The 14,183-nt window shown below is 45.3% G+C and overlaps 1 protein-coding gene across 1 annotated transcript in view; it reads right to left on the bottom strand.

Moving 5' to 3' along the window:
- NUP85 (nucleoporin 85) overlaps nucleotides 1–14,183 on the bottom strand; it is a 36,577-nt gene that overhangs the window by 6,450 nt on the left and 15,944 nt on the right. The window contains exons 7-11 of the mRNA XM_077754417.1: nucleotides 13,509–13,630; nucleotides 9,240–9,374; nucleotides 9,010–9,132; nucleotides 8,678–8,809; nucleotides 7,877–7,983 (exon numbers count right to left, since the gene is read on the bottom strand). Coding sequence (XP_077610543.1) covers nucleotides 7,877–7,983; nucleotides 8,678–8,809; nucleotides 9,010–9,132; nucleotides 9,240–9,374; nucleotides 13,509–13,630 — 619 coding nt within the window. The remainder of the gene's footprint in view (nucleotides 1–7,876; nucleotides 7,984–8,677; nucleotides 8,810–9,009; nucleotides 9,133–9,239; nucleotides 9,375–13,508; nucleotides 13,631–14,183) is intronic.

The raw sequence follows: 14,183 nt of genomic DNA, 5'->3' as shown, positions 1-14,183 counted from the left end.
TGGCTCAGGTGGTTGAGCATCCAACCCTTTGGCTCAGGTCATGCTCTCAGTTTGTGAGCCCCATTTCAGACTCTCTGCTGTCAGGGCAAAGCCTGCTTGGATCCTCTCTCCCATCTCTTTCTGCCCCTCCCTCCTCCTCAAAAATAAACATTAAAAAATTATGCCAGTTTTCAAAAATCTTCCTCTTATTTCTATCATCCTACAATACTAAATTCTATAAATTCACTGTGTGCTACACAAAGTCCTATCGTGCTCAAGTTTTTAAAGTGTTCTCTCTTGGGGCTCCTGAGTGGCTCAGTCAGTTGAGCACTGGACTTGATCCAACTCAGGTCATGATCCCATGGTTCGTGAGTTCAAGGCCTGTGTTGGGCTCCTCACTGGCAGTGCAGAGCCTGTTTGGGATTCTCTCCCCTTCTCTCTGGCCCTCCCCGCCTCTCAAAATAAATAAATAAACAAACTAAAAAACAAACAAATGAAAGAGTACTGTCTTGGGCCAGGTTTTCCTTTAGCTATGACTTTCCTAATTTTGTAATTCTGCTATGTTCCTTCCTGACATGGTCCTTCCTAGACAAGAGTTCCAATAAATAAGATATCCGTTTATGGGACCCCCTTAACAAACCTCAATTCACTGGATAATGTTGTTGCTCTTAACTATTCTAACCTCATCATAGGTTCTTGGGTATCAAGAATTCAACTGAATACTGTCATTTGGTTAACTAGACAGTGCTTTCATGGAAAAGGTACTATAAATGGAACTCGAGACCACCATTTCAGTCAGTCCTTACCTCTCTGTCCCCGTCATCTGGAAAATAGAAGTAATTTTATCTCTTGCCTACCTGGACTGTTTAAAGAAAAAAATGGGAAAATGGATATAAAATGGCTTTTAAAAGATTCTTGTCAATAGTGCTCTATAAATACAGAAATCAGTAAACCTAAGCTCGAGGTTAACACATAAACAGTCCCCTACTAAACTGCTTACAGACCACCTAGGTGTGCTCTAGCAGCACTGCAAATTGGTTCAAATCCAGTCCTGCTACTCAGTGACTGTCCAGTGTTTAACTTCAGCTTCTTTGCCAAAGTGGAGGAATTATGATGGTCAGTACAGTTCTCTGAGACTCTGAAGCTATCTTTAGAGACTAAAGTTATGAAAAATTCAAAAGTAACAGATGAAATCAGAAGTGGCCAGTCCTAAGGAAGAATATTAAATTAAATAAGGTGAGCAAATGTTAACCTAGAAGATGTAAAAACAAGTTGCCTCCCCAACTCACAACTACATGCACAAGGCACCCCCCTAAATAAGGACCACACAGAACATTAATGACAAGGGAGTAGTTATTTGAGCAGAGGGCTGGAGGAGGAGGGAGAACCTGCCCCAGGAAGACAAGAAAAGGAACATCCCTGAAATAGAGGCAACAGCCAGTGTAAAGGCTCTGGAGCAGGAAGTCTGTCTTGTTCCTACTTCAGACTGAAGCCCATGTGACTCAAACTTCAAGTTAGGCAGAGGCCAGCTCACTTAGGGCCTCGTGATGGGAAAGCCACTGGGACAGAAAGTAGGAAAAAATGGTTTAACACTGAAAAAAAGTAGCAAATCAAAACTACAAGGAGATATCACATCACCCCTGTCAGAATGGCTAAAATCAACACAGGAAACAACAGGTGTTGGCGAGGATGCCCAGAAAAGGGAACCCTCATGCACTGTTGGTGGGGAGGCAAACTGGTTCAGCCACTCTGGAAAACAGTATGGAGGTTCCTCAGAAAGTTAAAAATAGAAGGGTATGTGGCTACCTCAGTCAATAGGCATGCAACTCTTGATCTAGGGGTCCTAAGTTCAAGCCCCATATCAGGTGTAGAGATTAGTTTAAAAAAAAAAAAAAAAAAAAAATGTTAAAAATAGAACCACCCTGGGTCTCCTAGATGACTCTTAATTTCCACTCAGGTCATGATCCCAAGGTCGTGGGATCAAGCTCAGCATCAGGCTCCATGCTCAGTGCATAAGCTGCTTTCTCTCCTGCCCCTCCCCCCTCACTCAACGGCATGTGTGTGCTCTCTCAAAAATAAATACATGAATAAATAATAAATAATAAATGAATAAATAAAAATGGAACTATTCTATGATCCAACAATTGCACTACTAGGTATTAACCCAAGAGATACAAAAGTACTAATTCAAGAGGATACGTGCACCCCTATGTTAATTGTAGCACTGTCTACAATAGCCTACTAAACGGCCCAAGAGTCCATGGACCTATGGATGGATAAAGAGGACATGGCAGCGACACCTGGGTGGCTCGGTCTTTTCATTGTCCGACTTCAGCTCAGGTTCACGGTTCATGAGTTAAAGCCCCACTTCAGGGGTGGAGCCTGCTTAGAATTCTCTCTCCCTCTCTCTCTGCCCCTCCCCTGCTCATGCTCTCTCTCTCAAACTTTTTTAAAGAAACACTTCCTGGGGTGCCTGGGTGTCTCAGTCGGTTAAGTGTCCAACTCTTGATTTTGACTCAGATCATGATCTTGTGGTTTGTGAGTTTGAGCCCCACATCAGGCTCCACAGTGAAAGTGCAGAGCCTGCTTGGAATTCTCGTTCCCTTTCCCTCTGCCCTTCCTGTTCTCTCTTAAAAAACAAAAACAAAAAAACTTAAAAAGCCTAGCCGGCTCAGTCAGCAAAGCATGGAACTCTTGATCTCAGGGCTCTGAGTTTGAGACCCACCTTGGGCGTAGAGATTACTTTAAAAAACCTTAAAGAGGTGCCTGTGTGGCTCAACCAGTTAAGCGTCCAACTTAATTTCGGCTCAGGTCATGATCTCATGATTCTTGAGTTCAAGCCCTGCATTGGGTTCTGCACAGAACATGGAGAGCCTGCTTGGGATTCTCTCTCTCCCTTTCTCTCTCTCTCTGCCCTTCCCCTGTGTATTCTCTCTCTCTCAATAAGTAAACTTTTAAAAAAATAAACATTTAAAATAAAATAGATTCTTAAAGAAACAAAACAAAGAGGGAATAAAAAAGAGGGAGAGAAAGAGGCAAGCCAAGAAACAGACTCTTAACTCTGAGAACAAACTTGATGGTCACCAGAGGGGGAGGAGGGCGGGGGATGGGTGACATACGTGATGGGGATTAAGGAGTGCACTTGTGACGGACACCGGGTGTTGTACGGAAGTGATGAATCACCAAACTGTACACCTGAAATTAGTATTATACTGTATGTTAACTAATGGGAATTTAAATAAAAACTTACAAAAAATCTGAAAAAAGTACTCGAACCATTGTGTCCACTTGGACAATGTAGAGATGGGGACGGTGATGAAGCCAGTTAGGGGTCACCTGCAATAGTTCAGGCTGTTGATAATGGTGGCTGGGCTAAGATGGCAGCTGAGAAGGGAATGAGAAGTAGCTGGTTGTGAGATCATTTTGAAGTTCTTGATGGCTTGGTTAGTGTTTAAGAGCTCAGCAAAATGTATGAACTTTATCAAGTGGCTTTGGGTCCAAATAGCCACAGTGGCCTTGTTAGCTGGCAGTGTGACTTTACTAGGGCTCACTTCCCTCATATGAGAGACAGGCTTGAAAAAACAGCACTTATCTCAGGCGCCTGGATGGCTGTCGGATTAAGTGTCCAACTTTTGATTTTGGCTTGGGACATGACCTCATGGTTTGTGAGATCAAGCCCCACACAGGGCTCTGTGCTGATGGCACAGAGAGAGGGAAGACAGACTCCCAAGCAGGCTCTGCAGTGCCAGCACAGAGCACGATGGAGGGCTCAAACTCACAAATCATGAGACCATGACCTGAGCTAAAATGCAGAGTCAGACGCTTAACCGACTGAGCCACCCAGGCACCCCAAAATAAGTAAATAAACTTAAAAAAAAATAGCATTTATCTCAAAGGTCTATTCCCAGATATACTGAAATAAACCCATGAAAATTTAGCCTAATAAATCTGAACTGTTATCACCATTACTGTAATCATTAACCATTTTCCACAGAGATGATTTTTTAGCCTTCGGACTGGTCTCCCAGCTGCCAGACTCGCTGTCCCCCCTACTCTTCACACTGCTTTTCTCAAATACGATTCCACAGCACTACCTGCTAAAAATCCTCAGTGGCTCGCCATTTGGATAAAATGACTACTGGATACAGTGTATTTGGTTCTTGATAATCTAACTCCTTTCTGATCTCTATCATTTCAACCCCTCACTTAGTGTTTTGATCCTAAGAGATGTTTACAGTTCCTTCAGTAGGTAATAGGCCTTCTTTCTTTCCTAGGTCTTTCCGCATGTTTTTGACTCTGCCCTAAATGATGTTCTTTGCTGAACTTTTCAGGACTCAACTTGAGTGCAGCTTCCTTAGAGAAGCTTTTCCTCACCATACAATATGATACAGGGTCCTCTCTTAAGGGATTCCATTTGGCCTAGATTATAAATTCAGGAATACAAAAAAACTGCCGCAATCTCAAAGCTTGGCACAGTGTGGGGCCTAAAGGATGGGTGAGGGGAGATGATACCTCAGCCGTCCTAAACAGCTGCTGTTGCCCAGACTGATGCTGGCAGCTCTCGAGCATCTCCCAAAGAAATACAGCAGCCTCCAAGGCCGCAGGGCAGCGACCACTATGGGCAGGGTGCTAACAACTGATCCAGTGACCAAGACTGGACAGAGGGCTGAATATGGCCGCCACACCCTCCCTGCAAAGCCAGGCAAGCCTCAACAATGGATTCTGGAGCTTCATACACATATGAGGGAGAATTCCCAAGGCAATGTCTACACAAACCAGGCACACAGCCTCATCGTCCAAAGATGTTTGAGGAAGACTTAATTAACAACTCTGGGGTGGCCTCTGCTAGAAAAGAGAGAACCATGGGGCTGGAAGACCAGCCGTGGTGAAGGCCCTCCCCAGAGGAAACAACTGTAACTCTCCGTTAGACTGTCTGCCCTGCACTGGGGCCCCTGCGGGCCACTTAGCCCAACTCCTCGATCTTGTTTTGGCACCTCTGCAGCATCCACTACCTAGGTGAGCTCTGACGGCTGTGGACCTTCTTCTGAAAATGGTATGTGAGGGTCTGCACACCGCCACGATCTGCAGCCAAAGTTATGGGCCAGGCCAAAGTTCTAGCAAGAAGACTCTAGATTAGGCAAACATTAAACTGGACCTCTTCTTAGTTTTTGAAGGAAGACCTGTTTCCTTCTAGTTCAGTGTTTTGGCAGGACTTTAAGGGCACCAGAAAGCTGCCACCTTGCCTCGCTCCCAGTGAAGTGCATGCCAGCTCCTTGCCAGGTAGTAAGGAACTGGCTTTTAAAGGAAATTATAAGCCAGAGAGGAGGAAATGAGCACTCAGGATTCCCAATTTCTCCTTTCAGCTGTGGGAATAGGCAAACATGCGGCTGCTCAGCAGGGGCTGATGAACTACGTGGCCTGAAGGCCTTTATGCTCTACTTCAGGACCCTTCACTGCCCTTTGTGCCTCTTAAGAGTCTGGCTAATATGGGGATCATCAGATACTCATTTAGCACTCTCCTTTTGAGCACCTTATTTTTTTTTATATTTTTTTTTTTATGTTTTATTTATTTCTGAGAGAGAGACAGCGTGAGCAGGGGAGGGTCAGAGAGAGGAGACACAGAATCTGAAGCAGGATCCAGGCTCTGAGCCAGCTGTCAGCACAGAGCCTGACGCGGGGCTTGAACCCACAAACCGTGAGATCATGACCTGAGCCGAAGTCAGACGCTAAGCCAACTGAGCCACCTAGGCGCCCCTTTTTAGCAACTTTAGAAAGGATTCTCCTCATTCCCCCTCACAGGTAGTCATGAATGCAGTCAACGCCACACCCAAAGACAGCAGCAAGACCTCTACATCACCAGCCCACTGCCCCAACACCAAATGCTCTCCCGCTTTCCCAGGAACTAAGCCTGGGTCTGACTGGTACAAACCAGGAGAAACCAAGTGCTCGCAAAATGCCAAATCCAATCCTTCCCCATCGAGGCAGGCACATTCTGAAAGCTCTGCTACTCTCTCTAAAGATACTTCAGCCTTTCCTCCAATTCCTGGGATGAGGTTCCAGGACTTGCATTATGGTGTCTCTTTCAGAACAGAGTAGGAAGTAGCTTCCTGACCAAAAAAACCCAAGCTCCAGGGGCACCTAGGTGGTTCAGTTGGATGAGCATCTGACTTTGGCTCAGGTCATGATCTCATGGCTCTTGGGTTCAAGTCCCATGTCTGGCTCTATGCTGACAGCTCAGAGCCTGGAGCCTGCTTCAGATTCTGTGTCTCCCTCTTTCTCTGCCCCTCCCCCAACTCATGCTCTTTCAAAAAAAAAAAAAATGTTAAAAAAACTTTAAAAAAAAATTTTTTTTTAAAAACCCACGCTCAGAAATTTATAGCAAATACTTTAGACTCTTTCCTGCTTGCCAGGAGAGAGACACGACCAGACTGAGGGGCTGAGAGCTGATCCCTCCTTATGTGTGACTAGGAGGCTGATGCCATTTTCTAGGGCATTCATAAAAGCCACTCCTCTTCTCTGGCATTCCTCTTTTTCTTCTACAGTCACTGCAAAGAACAAGGTGCCTTCCCTTTTCATTATCCTTCCTCCTGGTTCTGCTCAAATCTGATTTGCTCCTAAAAATTCAGATGTGGCTTATGAAAGCAGCCCTGATGGAAATAACCCAGTGCTGTAACAGACAGTATATTTAGGAATGCCTATTTCTCCGAATTATAGGTTGAGGCAATGACAAAGCCAAATAATGACATGTATGTGTGCCTTTGTAAGTGATTCTAACGGTTCCGTGCAGATGCCCCTCATCAGCTGGGTTCTGTGAGTCACCTTCTAGCTCCAACTACGTCTGTGAAAAGAATACAGACACAAAACTCAGTTTTCTTTCTCTAAATCTAGCACCATTTTCTTCAAGCCCTGGCTCTCTTCTCGCTCCAACAGGAGGAACTAGCAGGAGAGGACCCCTTCCCACTGCCCAGATCTATTAAAAATGATCCAGTCGAGATCAGTGAATTTGATATTTGAGCAAGGTCGTCTGCTGCAGTTTCCAACTCTCTCCTTTCTAGGAGTCTGCAATTCAATACCCACTTGTCCAGGATGCACAAGAGGGAGATAAACTGTGTCTGACTTCCTATACATGGTAATTCCTGGAAAGCTTTACCTGTGATTCATGATGTCTGATACTCACTTTCCAGCCTTGCTGAAGGTACAATGCAATGACAAGATACCCTTTCGGGGAGAGGGGTAGTATAGAATCCCTGCTCTAAACAGACTCAGCCAGCAGTTTGCTGGTGTGGTAGCCTTTGGCTCACTAGAGAGGGAAACTAATGAGAAGTACTGTCACTTAAGGTGATATGCATATCTATCAGGTTCCAAGAAATAGGGTTGCTGGCTCTTTCTGGATTTTAAATACCAAAGCAATTTACTACAATGTTGCTCACATAAACATCCCTGAAATGAAAACTGTTGTAAATACAGTAGCCCTCAAGCCTTAGGAAGGTCCCCAAGCTTGTCCAGAAAGAAGCCAAGATCTACCTACATGTGGCTTAGGAGAGGAGCATGTCTGTGGGAAGAAAATTAACACACCAGTGAGAAGGAACAAGACATTCTATAAAAGGACGGTGGAGGGACGCCTGGGTAGCTCATTGGTTAAGTGTCCAATTCATGGTTCTTAAGTTCAAGCCCCTCATCAGAATCTGCACTGACAGTGCAGAGCCTACTTAGGATTCTCTCCCGCTCTCCCCCGCCCCCGCCTGCCCGAGCACATGCACACTCATGCACAGTCCCTCAAAGTCAAATGAAGCTTAAATAAAGGATGGAAGTGACGGTTGCACAACACTGGGAATACACCGAATGCCACTGCACTGCACACCTGAAGACAGAATGGCGGGCATGCAACAGGTCCTACCTGCACTCCTTGATCACTTGGTGGATGTCAAACTCAAAGGCCGCCATCAAGATGTTGTCCAGGGGTTCTGGGCTGCTCTCTCCTCCCAAAAACAGGTCAAGGCTGGACTGTGGAAAGGTGGTAACCAACTCAATTCCCAGATGGAAGCAGAGACTCAAGGGGGCAGGTAGGGCTTCTTTGTAGGGAACCCTGGAGAAGGGTGATGGGGTCCTTCATAAAGGGTCACAGTAGGGGGCACTGAGCTAGCTCAGTTGGAAAAGCATGCAACTCTTGACCTCTGGGGTCGTGCTTTGAGCCCCATGTTGGGGATAGAGTACTTAAAAAAATAAAGAGGGTCACCTGGACGGCGCAGTCAGTTGAACATTTGCCTCTTGATTTGAGCTCAGGTCATAATTCCTACTCTCAGGGTACAATCCCAGGATGTTAGAATTGAGCCCCACAATGGACACTGCGTAGAGTGTGGAGCCTGCTTAAGGGGCTCTTTCTCTCTCCCCCTCTGCCCCTACCCTGCTCGTGCATGCACACTGTCTCTTTCTCAAATAATTAACTAATTTTTTAAAAAGGGCACCTGGATGGCTCAATCGGAAAAGCACACAACTCTTAATCTTTGGGGTCATGAGTTTGAGCCCCAAGTTGGATGTAGAGATTACTAAAAAAAAAAAGATAAACTTAAAAAAAGGGGAGTGCTCAAGGAAAGACCCTATTCTCAAGAGAGGTTCAACTCAGAGAGGCCACACACTGAAAATGACCTGCCCCCATGATTCCTACTCCCTGTTCCCATCCTTTGAAGCTCAGGCTCACCTGGGCATAGAAGTGCAGGTCAATGGGTTTTACTGTGGGATGAGAGTACAGGAGCCGCGTCACTAGGAAATGATACCAGTTATTCAGAAGTTCCTTCTGCTCCAACAAGGCAGCTTCATCTCCCAGCATGATCTAAGGAGAGAGACATTCTCCTATAGGTCCAGGGGCAACTTCTCTGTTAACTCTCTGGATCTCAAGTACAGCATTTGGTCTGAAAGCTCTCTCCTTCCTGGCAGAGATGATGGACAGCCCTGTCAATCACGCTCTGCTACTGCTGCACTGGATATTGCAGACCCAACTTGGACCCCAACCTGGACTTCCTTCCCACAGACCTTGCAGAGAGACTCCAGGTGGGGACTGGAGGCGAACGTGCCATCCTGGAGATGACGCTCACATTCCTCGTGCCAGTGCTGCCATTTTAGCTCCAGCTCTGTCAGCGTCTGGGTGTTTCCAGGCTAAGGGGAAAGACACAGAGAGATGCCATTGCCACAGAAACCCCTTGTGCTTAATGAACGAAGCCGTGTATCTCATGGCCCAGCAGAGCAGGTCAGCTCCCACTTACACTGAGAACGGGCATTGTCCTCATCAGGTCCCCCAGGATTCGGCACATGCCCGCAGAGGAGGGGCTGACGTCGGCTTCTTTGGAGAGCATCTGCCGGGCCTCGTCCAGCCGGCCCTGGAGCACCAAGATGGTCACCTGGGAGGACACCAAGAACACAAGCACTCGAGGGAGCCCTGGAAGCAGTCTCCTCGATCCACATTTTAACTTCCTACACTGGGGAAACATGATGGTTCCTCTCCTCCGGAGGTAATCTAGCTCATCTAGTCTCATGGTTTTAACCTGGACCATACTTTTCAAACTGCATGTTGTAACCCATCACAATTGCAACCAAGATACTTTTTATACATTTTATTATTGATTTTCTATCTTTTATTTATTTTTTGAGAGGGCACAAGTGAGCAAGGGGCAGAGAGAGAGAGAACAAGAAGCAGAGCTTGAACTCATGAAGTGTGAGATAATGACCTGAGCCAAAGTCAAATGCTTAACTGAGCCACCCAGGCACCCCTGCAACCAACGGTTTAAAACTAAATGATGGGAAGGTGCCTGGATGGCTCAGTCAGTTAAGTGTCCAACTCTTGATTTTGACTCAGGTTATGATCTCGTGGTTCATGCAACCGAGCTCTGCGACAGGCTCCAGTCTGACAGTGAAGAGTCTGCTTGGGATTCTCTTTCTCTCCCTTTCTCTCTGCCCCCTCCCCCATCCCTGCTATCTCTCAGAATAAACAAACTTTGAAGAATAAAAATAAATGAAATAAGGGCACCTCGCTGGCTCAGTCGGTAGAGCATGTGACTCTTAATCTTGGGGTCATGAGTTCAAGCCCCATGTTGGACACAGAATTTACTTAATGAATGAATGAATGAAACAGAAAATGGCACAGTATATCAAATAAAGATTGATTCATAAGTTTCAGTTCAAATAAATAGATGCACACACATACTCAATATAGTCAATCCTGTTTATTCATAGATCCCATATTTCTGAATTTGCCTACTTGTTAACATTTACTTGTAACCCCCAAATCATTACTTGGTGCACTTTCACCATTACTTGTGGATATGTGCAGAGTAGCAAAAAAATTGAGTCACCTGATAAGCACATTCACAGCTGAGGTTGAACAGGTAGCACTCTACCTTCTTGTATCAACTCTCAAACTAAACAAGTATCTTTTCCAAGGTCTATTTAGTACCACTTTTTCTGTGTATTTTTTCAGCCTTTTTTTAAGCTTATTTATTTACTTTGAGAGAGAGAGTGTGGAGGAGGAGGGGGGTAGGGAGAGAGAGAGGGAGGGAGAGAGAATCCCAAGCAGGTTCTGCAGTCCCAGCTCAGAGCCCAATGCAGGGATCAAACTCATGAACCATAAGATCATGACCTGAAGAGAAACCAACAGTCGGATGCTTAACCGACTGAGCCACCCAGGTGCCCCTGAATGTCTGTGCTTTTTCCTCAACCCCTCAGCATAATGCTGAAGTACTGCTGTACAGTGTTTCTAAGTGCTAATGAAGGCCCTTAGGGAGAAAATATGTGTCAGATAAGCTTCATCCAGACATGCATTACAAGGCTTTTAGCCATGAGTTCACTGTTAAGGAGTCAATGATACATATTAAAAAAATTTTTTAATATCCATTTATTTTTGAGAGAGAGAGAGAGAGAGAGAGAGAGAGCGCACGCATGCACAAGCAAGGGAGGGGCAGAGAGAGAGGGACACACAAAATCTGAAGCAGGCTCCAGGTTCCAAGCTGTCATCACAGAGCCCAATGCGGGGCTCAAACCCATGAACCAGGAGATCATAACCTGAGCCAAAATCGGACGCTCAACTGACTGAGCCACCCAGGCACCCCAGAAATCAATAATACATATTAAATAAGGTATCTTTAAGCAAAAATATGTATAAAACAAGGTTACATATACTGATCAACTGACAAAAATATTATCAGAGGCCAGAAGAACCCTGTATTACAGTAATCTGTGATACAATGTTCCAGGCAACTTTATAGACCCTATCATGAATAATAACAATCTACAATAACATACACACAAGCATATACGTAAAATATACATAGTAACATTCTCCCTTACTAAGTCATGCTGAAAAAAGCCAAGGATATATATGCCAACAAATACTCAATTTCTCTAACCTGGACTTCCTTCTTTGGATTCCAGACTTGCATACCTTATAGCCTAGTCAGTGTCTCCACTTGGATTTCATAGGCATCTTAAACACAGCATGTCTAAAAGTAAACCACGCAGGTGCTTCCAACTTACCAACCTGATCATCCTACATGCTATTTCTTACACACACACACACACACACACACACACTCTCTCTCTCTCTCTCTCTCAATCTATTAGCAAACCCTATCAACTGTTATCTGTAAACTGCACTAGAATCTAATCAGTTCTCACAACCGCCTCTGCTCAGCTCCTACCCCTGTCCCAAGTCACCACCACCTCTGCCTGGTTTAGTACCATAGCTTCTAGACTGGTCTTTGCTTCTGCCCCTGCTCCATCCTCCATAAGGCTCTCTGGCTGCATCAGACACAGTGTGCCTTTGCTCAGCTCTCCAATGTCCCCTCGCACCATCCGACTCCAGGGTAAAACAGGAGCTCTTACTGTGTCCATCAACTAGCTTATACACCTTTACGTGCTTTAATCATGACATGACCTTAAACATGATCTTATTATTATCCCAGTTACACAGCAGAAGAAACCAAAGGCTGTTAAGCAACTAATTCAAGACTCCACAGCTAGTTAGAGGCAGAGCTTGGATGCTAACCCAGACAGTTCGGCACCACAGACCATGTTCTTACCAGCCTGCTCTACTGCCTCTCTCAAAGCTCAAGTCCCTATTGACAGTCCAGAGGGCCCTATGACCCGACCCTGTGGCTCTCTGCCCTTACCTCCCCGACTCCCGCCCCTGCCCCCACTGCTTCTCGTCCCACCGTGCCTCCAGGTCAGAGCGTTTGCAGGTCCCACTTGCCTGCAACACTCTTTCCCCACCTTTGGCCCAGCGCCCCTCCTCCCATACCTCCTGAGGGTGGCCTTCCTGGATTCCCCTGCTCTCCACACCACTGGGCTTCACTGTGAGGCATGCTACATATTTTACTTGTTTCCGTATTTATTTTCTGTCTCCTCACCCAGGATGTTAAGACTCATAAGGGCAGGAATCTTTGCTCTCTGTGGTCATAGTTGTTTTCCTCAGTGCCTTGCAAACAGGAGCACTTGATAAATATTCAGAGAATGAATCAGAGTCAAAATCTGGGCTCAATACTTTCTGAGCAATGGCTCTCCCCATACTTGCACAGATCTCCCGGCAACAAAAGGCACAGAAATAGCCTCAAAGGCAACAATTCTTTACCTGAATTCCAGATTTTATAAGCTTAATCAAATTTCCATTATTCAGGTGAACTAGCAATCTTCTCCCCAGGCCCTCCCAAATGGGTCACAAGTCAGGAAAAGGTAAATGGAAAAAAGTAGTGCTCTCAGAGGTACAGAATACGTAGATGCATACATATACACACCCAAAATACCAAGAGACATGTTGACTTCCTTCATGGCCTTTAAACAATTTTTTAATTTATTTATCTTGAGAAAAAGAGAAAGTACAAGTGGGTGAGGGGCAGAGACAGAGGGAGAGAATTCCAAGCAGGCTCCACACTGTCAGTGCAGAGCCCAATGTGGAGCTTGAACCCGTGAACCATGAGATCATGACCTGAGCCAAAGTTGATTGAACGCTTAACCAAATGAGCCACCTGGGCACCCCTCAGACATGCTGACTTCCAAACTGATAATCCAAAATGACTTCAGGATCATCAATCTTTGATGGAGCTATAATTTACACACTATAACATTCACCTATTTATGTAGCAAGTTTACAGAGTTGTGCACCATCATTACAATCCAGTTTCAGAACATTTCTATCACCTGAAAACCCCTCATGCTCATTTATATTAAGCTCCCACCCCAGCCCCTATCAATCAGTTTTGTATTATTGCATCTTCTCTTCTCTTTCTTAAATTCACAAAGAAACTAAATTTCCCTGCTCACTAGAAAGTCTACAAAGCATTACTTTTCTTACACGACAACTTAGTTCTAAACTCTTCTATGGAGCAGCAAAGAAAAGATCCAAGAGCATCTCCATAATCACAGACCCAAAAGCGAATCCAAGTGTGAGCAGGCTCAGCAGGCAACCTTCAGGCCTGCCTGTGAGCACTGGGAAAAAGACCTGTGAGGTGAAAGTCAGGAAGGCCCGAACTGCATGAGGTCCTTACCAAGTTCCAGAAGCTCTCATGTTTGCTTGGATTCTCACTGCCCAGGACATCTGCCAACAAACTGTCCACCTCACACACATGCAGTCGGACCCAGTCAAGGAGGTGAAGGAGGAGAGGGCCGGCTAGGAGGAAAGACTCTTGTCACACACAAACCTCAGCTTCATCTGCAGCAAATTCCACTTTCCCACAGTACAGACAGAAAGTGTAGGGAAGACAAGAGAACTACATAGGAAGTAGTTTATCCCTCGTAGGCAGGCACACATCTGGTACTGAATAAAGGGCTGGGCTGACAAATGGACCTTTAGGAATACTTCCTCTGAGCCAGGCAGCTCCACCTTTCACTGAATCTCTGATAGGGCTTAATCCCACCACCTGCACCATCCCCAAATCTTCACGACTATGCAGTACACCATGGCCATGTAAGGAATGGCCACTTAGGGACTGGTACTGATTAGGTGCTAGGTATGCAACAATGATGGAAACACAGCAGCAGCCCTCAAGACATACTGGTGGAAGTAAACACAGAAACAACTAATTTTAATTTCAAGTTGCTCAGGGCTTTAGCAGAAATAGGAGTAAAAAGCTATGACTGCACAGAGATTATTAACACTCATTTATGAACAACACCAAACATAAACTATCAAGAGAATACAAAAAAAAAAAAAAAAAAGCCTG

Source organism: Crocuta crocuta, unplaced genomic scaffold (genome assembly GCF_008692635.1).
Source record: "Crocuta crocuta isolate KB4526 unplaced genomic scaffold, BGI_CrCroc_1.0 scaffold50, whole genome shotgun sequence".
NCBI classification, from domain to species: Eukaryota; Metazoa; Chordata; class Mammalia; order Carnivora; family Hyaenidae; genus Crocuta; species Crocuta crocuta.
The sequence above is the reverse complement of the archived record's forward strand: the minus strand, read 5'-3'. Positions and strand labels throughout refer to the sequence as shown.